General features: G+C 35.8%; 1 protein-coding gene across 5 annotated transcripts in view; it reads left to right on the top strand.

The window, feature by feature from the left end:
• Positions 1 to 15630, top strand: part of TMEM117 (transmembrane protein 117) — a 375263-nt gene that overhangs the window by 127813 nt on the left and 231820 nt on the right. Inside the window, exon 1 of one of the 5 annotated variants that reach the window (XM_016146458.2) lies at positions 6680 to 7866. The exons of the other annotated variants lie outside the window; for them this stretch is intronic. Coding sequence (XP_016001944.2) covers positions 7730 to 7866 — 137 coding nt within the window. The 5' untranslated portion in view covers positions 6680 to 7729. Of the gene's footprint in view, positions 1 to 6679; positions 7867 to 15630 lie in introns of those variants that run through there. 5 annotated transcript variants of the gene reach the window in all.

Here is a 15630-nt window from a genome sequence, read left to right as displayed (position 1 = left end):
TCTAAGTCCCTCAACAAAAGAAAGATGAGAAAAATGTGGAAGTGAAAAGACAGGGATGAAAATAGAGTGGTAAGAGGCTCTGTCCTTGGTTTTAATGGTCTTGCAGGTAAATGAGTAACATTTGGCTTGGCATTATATACAAATAATAGATATAAATAATATAAATAATAGTTGTAAAGTTAGTCTAAAAAAATTGAAATATATGTGTGACTCTTGATGCAATTAAATCTATGTTGATTGTTTCTAAAGTCGTGTTAGAATACTGCAGATGCACAATTTTCAGTTATTAGTAGCTGTGTTTTGGACTGTGGCCTTGGATTCAAGAATATTGCTAAGAGAGTGAGCTCATATCACATTTTAGTGGTTGAAAACCCAGTAGAGTTACCCACCTAATAAATCAAAACCAAATTAAATTAAATTCAAAAATCAAAATGAATGATTCTTTATATTTGCATGGCTGACATTAGAAAATATATATTAAACTGTGGATAATTTCCTTCTGGTTTTAATGATGGTCAAAGAATACCTGGGTTAGTACCTATCCCTTTATTTCCTAGCACATGGTAAGTGATGTGCAAGTACTAGTAGACAAGTTTATGTGTATTCATGCATAATGACAGTTTTCATTAGTTTACAAAATCATTCATCTAAAATTACAAATTGTGAAAACTACTTTTGTCCACAATACATATTCAGAGTATACTTTGAAGAATTAAATAAAATTGAATAGTTATAGTTTTGCAAATTTTTATTGGGAAGTTCATCGTAGGAAGAGTGAATAATACCTAATATTCTTGATATTTTAAAGGATTCATTAAAACATTGTGTTCAAAAATTATATGATATATAATAAAATTTTATTGACTATGGAAAGCATAAAGGTGAAATAAAATTTATTTTAAATATATTCAAACCATTTAAAAGGTATGACATCAAATGTTTCATCCTTTGTGCCCTTAAAATAAAAGACTGGATTAATGGTTTTTTAACTGGAAAGAAAAGCCAAAGAAATTAACTTCAGATTTTGCCACCTTGCAGATAACTTTCCCAGAGCAAATAATGATTGGTAATCAGTGAATAATATCATTTTATTTTATTTGACAAAGTTTATAAAAGATCTAACTATAGTCAATACTTGATCGACCAGAGGGATGGAGGGGCAGATACAGCAAAACAATCAGTAGTTCACAATTCTAATGCAGAGCAAAGGAAAGTGAGGATTGGGGTTAGAGGGGAGAGTAGTGGGGCCACTAGAAAGTTAGCACGACCCAACAGAATAACAAAGCTGGGTAGTGGGGAATCCAGACCACAGCCTTCTTTTGCTGGGGTTGGGGTGGGGTGGAGTGTGTGTCTGGGGGTGGGGGCTTTTCAAATGGCAGAGCTTCTAAAGCAGGTCAGAACTTCAGGCGTGATAATTTCTTGGCACTGTCGAGAGAGATGTGCGTGAATCTCTTTCCTTGTTATTTCTCTCAGCTCTTTATCTCTGTTTCTCTATATGTCTCTCTGAATGTGTTTCTGTCTCTCCCTTTAAAATCTAATAGTAAGAAAGAAAGCATATTTGAGGCATTGTGCTTGTTAGGTACATGATCTCAAAGAACTTTCAATCTCATAAGAGAACCATTCAGAGATCTATTGCTAATATAGTTCCAAAGAGTAATTTCTTAAACCATTTTTATCTGTCACTTTTTGTTTCACAATGAATGTCTTATATTTTCTTGAGTTAAGAATTTACATCAGTAAAGACTGAAGATTTAATCTTACAGACAGCCCTGAGGACATTCAAGGGCAATATTACCCATATCCTAGGAAGTTTAGGAATGAGAGTGATGGCATATATTAAGAATATTTAGATTGCATCTTCTTCTAAATGAAAATTTATTATTTCATTATTTCTGAGGCTTCATTTATTATGATCCTTGGGATTTGAGATAATTGAAGACAACAATAGTAATTCCTTTATGTGTTATATACTGTGGAGTCATTCATCTGGAAGGATTCCCTAGTATGTCTCAGACTGCACATAAAGTTCAGGGTGGAGAGCTCAGGAATGGTAAAGGAAGTGTACATGGACATATCACATAGATGACGTTGATGTCTTGAGGGGCTCTTATAGTCTCAAAATATGATAAACCTTGTGGCATGTCGGAGGTGTTGCAAACCGTCCCCCCAATTCACAGTAGCCATGGTAATTTGATGCTGTAGAGAGTATAATAATAATGATGATGATGATGATGATAATGATAATAGATAATATCCACATCTGTTCTAATGAACAACAGTAGCAAAAACTGCTATGCACATATGCAAGGAATATCAGACTGTCTTTCAGTTCTCAAGAATAAATGAATAATAAAATATGCTTGAAGCCTAGAGGTATATAATTAAAAATTATTGTAGAACTAAGCTCTGGCAAGACTAACGTTGTAAGAGGAAAATTGCGCATTATGTATTCCTTCACTAAATATCTCCTCTCCTGTCAAGTGGTAAATCAGGTAACCATTTAGAGGCGCCCATTTAGATTTGCCATGATCAAGCTGTTTGACAATAGAAATCATATTATCTCGATAAAGAAATTATGATGCATAAAATGGTACCCTAACAACTGTGTGAATAGGGGCGGTAGTGAGACAGAGGTGGGGACAATGCAGAAGCATTAGTCCCTGAATGGCCACGTCCCACATGCACCCCACTTATTATTCAAGTTACTGGAGAAGCAAATGAACCTGAGCATATAGCAGCAACTGTAAAAGAAATCACTTGGACTAATCATCATTATTAATTTTGCAGTATGTTTCTAAAAACCTAAATTCAGTTGGCAAGTGAATATGATATATATATATCATATAATTATGATACATATGTCATATAATCATATATATATAAATATAATTAAGGACAGTCTCTGCTGTCAGAGAGATCTGGGTTTTCAGATACCAGCTCTACCCTGAAGCAGATGGGGAGTATTGGTAAGGTATTTCATTTATCTAAGTTTCAGTTTCCTTGTCGAACACAAAGATGATACTAGTACCTCTAGTTCATAGAATTATATAGATTAAATGTGTGTGGCACCTAATACAACTCAGTAAATATCAGCAGTGATAGTAAAGTTCTAGGAAGATATTTATCTCATTGAATGATCAGTTTCTTCAAAATATTCTAGATATTTTTAGCAACATTTCTATGGGACCTCATGACCTATCTGGCACCTTTTAGGTGAAAATAAATTTGTTTGGTCCCTCCTCGTTACCCCTGAAGCAGCTTTAGTCCAGTGCAGGGCCATAATCAAACCTCCCAACACTCTTAGTTAAAGGCCGCTTCCTCCTGTCTCAGGCTGCTGCAGGCTGGCTTGGGGAAGTAGGCCACAGATGGTCTCTGTATTTCATCACTTAGCCCTCTGACTTCTTTTCCCAGTTTTGTAGGCTGCTTCTGACTCCTCTAGCCAAGGAAGGGCAAAGAGGAAAGGAGCAGAAAGAGTAGTAATAGATTGTAATTGTCATGGTCGGCCCCGTGGACTCTCCAGGCGGTTGTAGGGGCTTTGCGGGTTCTTTGGAGGCCCTCCTGCAGTGCTGCTGAGAATGTCTCCTCTCCTCTGCAGTTCCCTTGATGTGGACTAATAAATCGCTCAAGGTTGCTCAATTATGGTTCTACTCTTATTCCCCAGACACTGCTGGTTTCTCCATGTCCTAAGGTCTCTCTTAGCCAGAATCTAAGAAACTCCTTCAAGCCCTCTCAAGCATGGCCCATACCTGACCCAGGGGAAACCACACCTTTTGGCTCAATACACTCTGTGACTGTGGTCTGTACCCAGTGCTGGGACCATTCTTGGTAAGGCTGTCAGATCAGGTAGCCAGCCAGTCTTTTTCTCTTTCAGTTTCTCAGGTGTGGACCACATACAGTCTCGTGTATCATTCTAGGTCTAGGAAACACATATGAGTCTCTGATAGTGCTTTCCATGGGCTTAAGGACATCGCTGTCAGCCTCCAAAAGCTCTTCTAATTTTCAGCCTCTCCTCTCAGACTCTCCAACCGCAAAGGTGGGTGTCCAGGTCAGAGTTGCAAAAGAGGTTCTTCACCACCTGCTTTGTAAAGTCTCCTTAGTCATCTCTGACACCAACTAGGTGGCCAACAATTCAAGTCAGTCGTGAAACTAACTACCTGAGGTAGTGCATACCCCACAGATTAAGGGGTCTTACATGACTGCTCTCATTTCAGATGCCAGCCACAAGTCCCAGGTCCCCATGCTGCTTTCACTTTTGTCCAACTTGGCCACAAATTTGGGAGTTTCCACGATTCTCCTTTAGGTTTAGAAGTTACTAGAATGGCACAGAACTCAGGAAAGCACTATACTTACATTGACTATTTTATTATAAAGGTTACAAATGAGCAGTCAGAGAGAGGTATATTTAGATGCGGCAAGGTCTGGAAGGGTCCTGGGTGCAGAGCTTCCGTGCTCTCTCTGGGCTTGGCACCTGCCCAGCACATCAGTGTGTTCACCAGCCAGGAAGACTTTCAAGCCTCACTGTTGAGAGTTACTATCTATGTTTTATTACATAGACATGATTGATTAACTCATTGGCCACATGATTGAAATTAATCTCTAGCTCCCTTCCCCTTCCTGGAGGTTGGGAGGTTGGGCTGAAATTGCTAACCCTTTAATCACATGGTCGATTTTCAGGGCAGCCAGCCTCTCTACTTTACTAGTATAGTCACTTTACTAGTATAAACTTTGGGATGGTTCAGAGGGGCTTCTCTGAAAAACAAAAGACACTCCAATCACTTAGGAAATTCCAGGCATTTTTTGAAGCTCTACCTGAAACCTGGGACAAAGACCAAATATGCTTTTTTTTTTTTTTTTTTTTTTTATTATATTACCGACTTGGACCTTGGTGGTGGGGTTTGAAGTGCAGCAGAACTATTTTGACACAAATATAAGTTTATATAGGATAAGCATGGCCTGTAAATTTGGGTGAGATAACTTTAAATGTTCTTGGAACATTCCAAGTTAGGTAATTATAAGTGCAAGGAAACGATGCAGATCAAAGACCTTGCTGAAAAATTGTATCCCTGATAACTAGTGACATATTTTTAATGTCTGCTGTAAACACCATGAAGGTCTTGCCTTTGTGGACTCATTTGAATGGCATTACCCTGGGTACCAAAACCTTGAGAGTGACGACATATAGTGAGAAAGATATTTTCCTATTCCAGGGTTGGAAAGAACTAATTTATCTAGTAATTTGTAAATTTTCAAAGATGTCTGAGGGAACTAAAATGCTTTTCTTTTCTTTTCTTTTCTTTTTTCTTTTTTTTCGATGCTGAAACCCGTAAAATGCTTTGAATTTGAAAAACACGTTGGGATCAAATTGAGACTTCTTGAAAGGCCGCTCTTTTCCATAATCTGGAAATCGATTTTCTTGCAAATCTCCTCAACTATATGAACAATCAGTTTTGAAATTCAACAGAATTCTGTCAAAGGGTTGGTTATGATAATTGTGAAAGCTGCATGAAGAGGTTATCTTAGTAAACATATGGCATATTTCAAAAAAGATGTCTATAAATAATATTTGAGAACTTTGAAATTCTTTGCAAAATATATTTTGTTATCTCTCGAGCACAATTTTTCTTTCGCTTTTAAGCTTATGAGTTAGGTTGTACAATGAACAATATTTTTATTATAGATAGCAGTAGGTTTGTTGATACAGGCTTACCCTATTCTCCAAGAATTGTCCATACCCCAAAACTTACAGACTAGCTACAGCCATAAGCTAACCTCAGTGTTAACCCTACTTAGATCTTTAACAGAGAGCTATGTGATTATTACTCTATTTATTTATAATAGATAAGCAAATGGGTGATTCAAACTCAAACTATTATCACAGAAAACAACTTAGAAAAAGGAAAGCATGAATTTGTGATGCAAGCTCTTTTTCTATTTTTTAAAAAAACCCATATAGTTAGTGGGAAAACTTTTATTCTATTAAAGTAGAGAAGAAAATTTAGATTAGACAAAAGTTTGTATTAAATAAAATTTGTGTATATTTCTACCAATTATGTTTAGGATGTTTTTCATGAAAATTAATATACACTTTAGTGAAGAATAAACATTAAGCTTTTAGGAACAGTTATTCAGCCTCAATGATGCTATTATTTTTTTATGTATATCCAATATGACACACCTAAAATCACTCTGATTATACCAAAAATGATGTGAATTCCATGCAGAAAAATTTAAAAATACGGATAGCCAAAAATCATCCTTAGGAAAAAATTAGCAAATAAGAGCATGGACTCTAAAGCCAGTACCCTTGATTTCAAATCCTGGCATATCTACTTACTAGCTGTGTGACATCAAGCAGGTTTACTTCCCTCTCTATGCCTTGATTTTCCTCATTTATAAAGTGGTAACAATAATAATAGTACCTTTTTTATAGGGTTAATTTGAAGATTAAATTAGTTAATATTTGTAAAATGCTTAGAACAGTGTCTGAAACATATTGAGTGAAATATAAATGTACTTTAAATAAGTATACATACTTCCTCTTTAAGCAAAAATTTTATCCTACTGTACCTCTCATTTCTGCTTTTTCACTTAACCTTATAATTATTTTCTATGTCTTTAATATATTATGCAATTTATTAATAGCTTAGAACAATTTATTTTGTTTATAGCAAAAATTATATAAACTTATTATATTTTTAGCTTGTTTCCAGCTTTTAATTTTTTAAAATGAAGTCATAATATGATTCTTATATCTAAATTTTGCAGCAGTCATGATTTTAGGATAAATAGTGTGAAGCAGAATTATCATATATACATGTATACACATTCCTAGGCATCTTTTTTACAAATTAACAAATTGTTTTTGTAATGTCTCAGTAATTTTTTCCTAGGATCAGTGAATGACCGCTTGTTGATATCATGTTCCCAACAAAAACTTTCTCATTGGTTGAATTAATATTGAAGCTTATATTCGAATCTATTTTCTAGAGATTAAGTGTTTTAAAGTCTTACTTATACTTACTTGAACAGAGAGCTGGAAGGAATTTTATAATGTTAATGGCAGTTGTGGGTGTTAGAATACAGCTTTGAGAAAGTGTGTGGCAACTTTAGCAGATGGCAGGGACTTGAGCTTGACTTTCTTTTTTGTATTTTAACATAAATTATACTTAAAGAACGGCTGTGGAAAAGTAGGTGACTTAGGAGGAAAAATGAACAATAGATTTTCCATTCAGCCTGTTAACAACCAGAACAGCTAGTATTATGTGCCAGGCACTGTGCTGAGTGATGTGTGTCAGAGTGTGTGTGTATTTTTAATGTACGTATATGTGTGTGTATATATATACATCTATATGTATATTACATTTATATTAGATATAATTTCAAGTCTCTATAATAACTTATTGCCCTAGTTTTACAGATGAAGAAACTGAGGCACAGAGAAGTTTTATAACTTGCTTGTTTCCATAGCTATAAGTCTTGGAAGCCTGATTGGAACCTAGATGGTCTGGCTTCAGAATCTTTGCTCAGCACATATCACCTTTCAAATTCCTTAATTGAATAAAAGAATAAAAGAAGAGAAAAAAATAAAAGAATAAAAGAAGAGAAAGAAGCCATGTGTTCTGGATTTGGGGGCGAATTTCCTTCAGAAAGTGGAGGTGTAAGATGTAGCCTGAGACATCTTTGCAAGGATTGAGAAAGAGCAGCCTCATTTAGGTCATCTGAAGGCTTAATGAGCCAAGTACGAAGTAAGACTTGGTTCCACTTAAGGCTGGCACAGGCTGTTATGCAGAACAGAAATGAGCCAGCAACTTTATGCAGGATGGAGAAGTGGAAGCAAAAGCTCTGGTCAAAACAAATCTCATGCCTGTGAGTTATTCCCAACTCCCTGGGAGAAAGCTAAAGAGCTCAACCCTATTTGTGCCTAGGATTTTTGGAAGGAAATTACTTTAAATGATGGCTATCTTCTATTTACGTAGCTTAAAAAAGTTCTATTTTACACTGAAGAGTTGAATCTAAGCTGGTGGCTGTGTTTTGTGAACTTCAGCTTGCATTAGAAAAGTAAGCTGTGCAGCTGTGGTTTCACTGGTGAGAGTGTCTTCTGAATTAATTGTTTATTCAGCAAGAATTTCTTGGTCGTCTACCGGGTGCCGGTTATGATCCTGCTGAATTCTGGAGAATCATGCTTAAATAAGACATGTCCTGCTCTTAAGGAACTTCTAGGGGGAGGCGAATAAGATTCAAATGCACAAGATAGTAAATGCTATAAGGAGTTAATAGGGGATCCATTCGATCGAGTAACAGTTTTGTGAAACCGCCAAAACTGCAAGTGCATGTGACATGTCTCTGAAAGAGAGTAAAGGTTTTTTCTCTCTCGGGTAGCAGATAGTGGCGGATAATGCCACAAAGCTTCTGAGAGGTGATTGCCATAAAAAGTCACTGCTGTGATTAAGTGTTTTGGAGAAAATGATGGAAAGTACAGGGCCAGCTGATAGATTAGAAAACTGAACATTTGTCAAAAAATATGTCAATTGCATTTTAAATTATTGAGGACAACCTTGACAACACTATTCACAGTGTCTAGAATCTAGATTTTGGTGGAGGAAACCATATACTTCTCTGTTCCTTGATTTGCTTATCTCGAAGTAGAAATACAAAAATGTATGTCAGGATAAAACTGGATATCAAATTTTGCATGAAGCTGATTCGTCTGCATTAAATGGTGTCTGTATTCTAAGCAGCAGTGACTGAATCTGGTCTGCCTAATGCCTATACAGGTTTCAATTCACAATGTCAGAATTTCACCAGTTTTCCCAATTTTATTTGACCGAGGTTATTCCATGCAAAAGTAAATCATTGCTGAAAATTTTCTTTTATTCCACTTATGTTGATAAGAAGCCATTTGGGAGCGGCTGTGTTTCATTATTTATTATTATTTGATATTTAATTTGGAGAAAACTAGCAATAAAGAGATATAGGAAATAGAGATGCTCTTCTCTGGAACAATCACTATCCTTGTTAGTGACAAGATAACTGAGTAATTTAACTTGCTCAAAATAATATATTCTCTAAGAATCTCAGCAGCCTCTAGTGAAAAATGAAAGCTCACTTATACAACAAGAGACAGTCAAATCAGTATGACAAAATCTAAAACCTGTATTTTCTGGATGAACATGATCTTCTATAATCACAGTAGAAAGATACTTCCCCAGGTGTCACCCAGGAAGGCAATGGTAGGTGATATTACAAGGATCAGTCTTTCTATGCTGTGAATACTAATGTAATAATTTTCTCAGATTTTTGTATTTTTCTGTAGTGTCAATTTAAAAATGAATCAAATACTACTTCTCATTTTCAGGATACTCCTTCCTTAACATTGTTTCAAACTGTTAACAAATTCATATGCTGAAGAATAAAAGTTGTCATGGTGATTTAAAAAAATACCCACATAGATACATTCATTCTGAAAGTGTTTCTTCTTTGGGAAGAAGTAGTTTCTTTAATGTACCTATAATTATTGCGGTAAACTGCGTTGTGGCTATGAAGCACATGTAATCTAAGCTCTGTAGACTCATATGGATTCTTCTCTTCAGTTTTTTTGTTACTGCATTGCCAAAGTGTTTTGTACATTCTTTTCTGTAACTTTGAAGATTAGAGAAATCAACTGCATAAACCAAAGAGGGAAAGAATATATTTTAGTTTATTTGAAGCATCTACAATTTAGAAATAAATAGGCATAACAGGTGAATTTATAAGAAAATGGCTATTGGTGCCCACTTTCTTGTCACTGGATCAAAAATCTCTATGATAATGGGAAAACGTATAAATAAATAACTGTGCAAGAACTATATATATCACTTTCTTGCAGAGCGTCCATTGTTATAAGATGAGAAGCTCAGCTTTTGAGACAATTCTGCCAACATTTGTGCTAAGAAATGTATTACAATAGTTAAAGAACAGATAATAACCTCACTCTTTCTTTTTGAGGAGGTCCTTTTTTTAAAAAAAAAAAAAGTGAATGGGTTATGGCATTCATTTTGTAAGTCATTTACAAAAGTTTGCACCGTTTTACCTCTTGTCACATGGAACAAATAAAAAGGCATAATTTTCATTTTGTCAGCAAATCACTCTATGACAGGCAAGAGCCTACATAGTGTATACAGCAACATTCTCTAATGGATTGCAGGTCTCACATGAGTACGTATGGTGGCTCATTAAAATTATAGCAACAGAAAAAGCAGGATAAATTGCCACCAAATATTTGACTATGACATCTATATGTATTTTTTCTTGACATGCCAATGGGCATGTCACTGTAAATTGTCCATGAGGATAGTAGTGACAGCTTTATGGACTAAAGTTAGAGACCCAGCCTCTCACTTGGCTAAATGGTGACAGCCTAAATAAGAACATAGTGGAACAGCTTACATGTAGCCGTATGATTCTGTTATGACACATTTTAGGAATAGACTATCCCAAGTACTTTGGGAATTTGAAATAAAAAATGAGAAAGTGAGTATGATCTAATGATTTCCAAATATGAAGGCTCCTAACCCTGGAACAATTACACAGGCAATGATGGTAACTACCTCTCAGGAACTTTGTGAGGGTTAGTGAAATCTCCTAGCCCAGCAACTAGTATACACGAGAGTCTTCACGGATATATAAAACTTCCTTTCCTTAATAGCACTGAGCCTCTTTTCCTTTACCAAACAATAACAATAAGTGGATATCCACAATAAGCTCTGCACACATTCAGTGTGGAGAGTTTGCAGTAAATGAAGACAAATTTAGGGAGAGGTGAAACTTGATCTCGTCTTTGAAGGAACTTAGAACTTAAGTTAAAGTCGGGAGAAATACAGAGAGTATTCTAGGCAAGTGGACCTGCAAGAGTGAAGGCTGAGCAGCAGAGGTTCACCTGGTGTTTCTGAGGTACAGTGGAGGAACAGCTGAGGTTAGAGGCTGATCGTAGATGGCTTCAACATGATATGCCTGAGACTGTAGACTTTGTCTTGTAGACAGTGGGGAACTTGTTGAGTGATTTTACTTGGTAGGATACTGGCAACATTTATAGAGAAAAATAAGTCTGGAGAGATGCAGATTTCAGAGATATGATGATTTAATTTTAGAAATATGGAGATTTTAAGAGAAGAGAGGCACAGAAACATAGGAGAAAAGTTATGACTGTATTTATCAAAGCTATAGAGTTGGTGAGTTTTCGGGGAGAGAGAGAGAGAGAGAGAGAGAGAGAGAGAGAAGCAAAGACAGAGAGAGAGGGGGAGGAGGAGAGGAAGAGGGAGAGGAGGAAGGCAGTATGAGGTTTTAACTAACTTTGGCATGTGCTCACATAGCAGATGAAGAGTAAAAACCAGAAGAGTGACATAATGGTGGGGGAGGATTGACTCTTAGTCATCTCCTAGATTCAGTTACTCTATGGTGGCTTTACAGGTTTTGAGTCACCTTATTTTTTTTTCAATAATATAAAATTTTTTAAAAATTTAATTTTATTATTAGTTTCAAGTATTCAGTACATTGGTGAGGTATTTATGTAGTTTATAAAATGATCTCCTCATTGCTTTTTTCTCCCTTGGTCCTCAACCTAGCCATTACCATTACATTAATGTTGACTACATTCCCTACACTGTGCTCCCCATCCCCATGACCCTTTATCAACTACTAATTTGTACTTCTTTAACCCTTCATCCCATTCTCCAGCCCCTCAACCCTTCTCTCTTCTGGTGGTCACCAGACCATCTTCTATAGTTATGAGTCTGTTTTTGATTAGTTTGTCCTTTTTATTCTTTAGATTCTGCATATAAGTGAAATCATATGGTATTTATGGTATTTATCTTTCTCTGACTTATTCCAGTCAGCATAATAACCTCTAGGTCCATCCATGTCATTGCAAATGGTAGGATTTCATTTTTTTTAATGGCTGAGTAATATTCTACTGTATACATGAACCATAACTTCTTTTATCCAGTCGTCTATTGATGAGCATTTAAGTTGCTTCCAAATCTTGGCTATTCGGAGTCACCTTGTTTTTGTGACAACCTAATTCCAGGACAGAGAAAAGGAGACATTGGTTATTATATGAGTCTGTGCAATTTTTAAGTGGCAAAGTTGGATTTGAATTGAGAATTATTTGATTTCAAGTTCTGCTTTTATGATTACATCTCCAAAGGAAGAGTTCAGAGAGGAAGGTTTAAAATCATTCTGAGAAAATACACAAAAAATGAAAATCAGACAAACTCATTGTCTTTGGTAGTTAATTTTTTTGGTGAAGTGTAAGAAAGTAGTTGTAATTGAAAGTTGAAAAGATTCATTGCAGGGAATGAAGGAGGAGTTCATGGTTAGAAATAGAGGCAGAAGGCATATATTTTCTGGAGAAACTAGGCAGTATAAAAGAGAAATATGATGATATACCTTTGATGTCTCAGGTCAGAGAAGGTTTTTGGGTAATATGGAGAGCATTTTACTTTCTTAACAACTCATAAGAATATCTTCCCAGCATCAGAAGAACTTGTCCAAGAAGATGATTAAGAGAGAGCTGCTGGAGCTTGGCCACACTGTGCTTTATATGGGAGCAAAAAGTTTTACTCTGCAAGATACAAGAAGAAGAAAAAGGAAGGGCTGGTCCTTTTAGGTAAATGGACTGCATGCTGTGCCTGAGATTGTTTTCCAGTGGGATGATTGAGAGGCAAGATAAACAGCAGCTGGGGGCGTCAAGGAGAGAGACTGAGGAAGAGATTTGTTTAATGGAGATTTTTTCTGAGTGAAAAATCTATGCTTCATGTGACATGACACTGCTTGTATTCTACAAAATCCAAGATGTACTTGGTATGATTAGTTGTTTTTTTTTTTTTTCCTTAAAATATTTTTATCAATGTTGGTGAAGTACTGAAACTGTCGCTCCATATGGAAGAAGACCCATATTCATGAACAGTTAATTTGTCATAGATGTTTTATATTATTTTAAGATCAGAGCAGTTGAATTAATAAATTTCTGGGGTAGAGGAAGGAAGCAGCAGGGAGTGAGAGATTAAAGGTACAGAAGTGAAATTATGTGGACTCAAGAAATAAGTTTATGTCTCATGAATGAGGAGAGTTGGTCATCTTTTCCTCAGAAGTAGAGGAAAAGGGAGAAGCTTAGGAACGACAACTTTTAAAGTGAAGTGGTTAATTGTGCCTGGGAGAATTTGGGGAGAAACCCTCAAGATGAGAAGTTAGACCAAGATGAGCATCATCATATCCTTTCTCTCCGTGGGGAGCAGTATCATTTTCTGGAATGAGGAAGCAGGGTTGAATGTAGAGCTTGAGGAAGGCAAAGGTTTTGGCCCATCTGATGGAACCAATGAAGGAAATGATTTCTAAGCAGCACAGAAAGATAGTTTCGAATGTCATTGCATAAGTTCAATAAATTTTTCTAGCAATGTTGCCATTTGGAGTAGAAATGAATAAAGTCTGGAGATATATTTAGGTAGAAAGGACTGCATGCTATGCCTGAGATTATGTCAGGAGGGTTGTTGCCAAATTTGAAAGAAGTAGTTAGGTATATGCCAATTTTCTTAAAAAAAAAAAAAAAAGTCTCACTAACTAAATTTATATGTCTTAGGACATCTAATTAAAGTATTTATATAGGTGTCGATATCATCTCCATTTCATTATTTTTGCTTCACGGACTACTCTTGGTGGAATTATTTAAATGTGATTAATCCCCCATTTAACTAGTTCAGTGTTTGGCTCATGATGAGCTGTATTAGGTATGTTTCATGGCCTTTCTCTACCTTTTGTCCCTTGTAAGAGGAAATTCCATTTTTAAAGTCTACTCCTCTGAAGGGATAGACCTGGGAAGCCAGGGTTTTTGCCAGATGGTCCTAGTTGGCCCTCGACCACAGCTGTTTAGTTAGTGACTTATGATCCATGGCCTGGAAAGAGAAGGTGAGCTAAGCTAACATGATTCTCCCTCTAGTTAAGCATATTTGATAAATGCTAAGACAAGAAATTGAAAGTGGCTACTAAAAAAAAAAAAAAAAAAGCATGTTCTGAAGTCTCCCTGTGGCCATAATGGTTGAATAGTCAGGATTCAAAGTCCAATTCCTAGAAGGACCTTAAGATGTAATTATAAAATATAATTTTAACCATTTGTTTTTAAAGAAAGCAAACTCTCTGGCTCATGGATAAAATGACATAGTGCACCTGCTGTAGGAGCCACACAATGTATTCTCTATTGAACAGTCAGAACATTTAGCTGAAACTGGAAACAGTAAGATCCCACCTCGTGCAGAAAGTGACTGCTCAGAGAGCTCATAAAGAGACACTGAGACTGAAAATCTTGTCTCTAAGAATCTTTTATCATTTTTGTAAAACATAAGGAATGTATATTAGTATTTCTTCAATATAGAGTTATTTCTATTTCAAAGCAAAAAAGAAACACTTAGGAGTATAAAAGAATGGTGCGAAAACATTAAATCCCTAATCAACAATTTGTATTCTCTGCATAACCTTGACTATTTTATTAGCAATGCTAGTTTGCTTTTCAAAATGCAGTCTTAGTGCTCAAAAGAACCTTTAATATACTTGCCAGTTGAGAAAGTTTCTGTGTGGTTAAGTAGGATACAGATTTGTCAATCCTGGTTTTGTTTCTTTACTCTATACATTGTGTTTACTTCATTCCATCCTTGGAAGATGTAATAAAAGCATTATTCACAATTTTCTGATGTTATAAAGAATGCATGACTGTGAGGGAGAGGACCAACTAAAAGGGGGTTGCTAGGGATGACCAACTAGGAGGCTGTAAATTAATAGGGTTGCTCCTTTTAAATAAGATGCTAATCAGATGGAAAGGGGGAGATTTAAAATTATTTCTTAGAGGAAAAAAGCTCTTCTCATGTTAGGGAGATTCTAAACATGTTTGTATGCCAAGGTGAATTTATGGGGCTCCTGGAAGGGATTACTGAGAAGCAGTTCTGAAGAGAGATCTATGTCTTGCTGGGTCAAAAAAGAAAACTACAGAGCACGAGAAGATTCTCTAAAAAGAGAGATGATGACAAACTTTTGGAGTCAAGCCAAAATTAAGTAGGTCATGGAGTTTTCTCCTTAAAGCCATTAGAACAACGTGGATCAATTGACATTATTTCTGTTTTGTCTTCGGAGAGCTTGAAGAGTATCTGCTTAAATACTGATGCCTATTTTTAGTTAATTTAAACTTCATCTATTTGCATAATATATATGTCTTTAATTGGAAAAGGGTTTGGAAGCTCTTGGTAATTTATTATTTCAGTAATGTTCAGGGCTTGCAGTTTAGACCAGAAACAAACCCATGATTTTGCTACTAACTGGTGCTAAAGTTATTTAAATTCAGGGTATTTTATCAAGTGGCTCTTTGAAGAATGTGCAAGAATGTCAGTAACCTGATGAAGACGTCTACAAAATGATTTGCAGTTTCCTTAGTATAATGACTCAGGTGATAAATTCTTTCATGATCTGCTTTAAAATAACAACAACAGAATTTTCTCTCTTGAATCATATCATTACCAATGTGATATGATAAATTACTGTCTCTCTCTTTGGTTTTAAGCAGTAAGAAGCTTATGCTTAATTAAGTGTTCAATTACAAGAGTCCTTTTAGTT

This window comes from Rousettus aegyptiacus, unplaced genomic scaffold (assembly GCF_014176215.1).
Source record: "Rousettus aegyptiacus isolate mRouAeg1 unplaced genomic scaffold, mRouAeg1.p scaffold_m13_p_2, whole genome shotgun sequence".
Classification (NCBI taxonomy): Eukaryota; Metazoa; Chordata; class Mammalia; order Chiroptera; family Pteropodidae; genus Rousettus; species Rousettus aegyptiacus.
The sequence above is the reverse complement of the archived record's forward strand: the minus strand, read 5'-3'. Positions and strand labels throughout refer to the sequence as shown.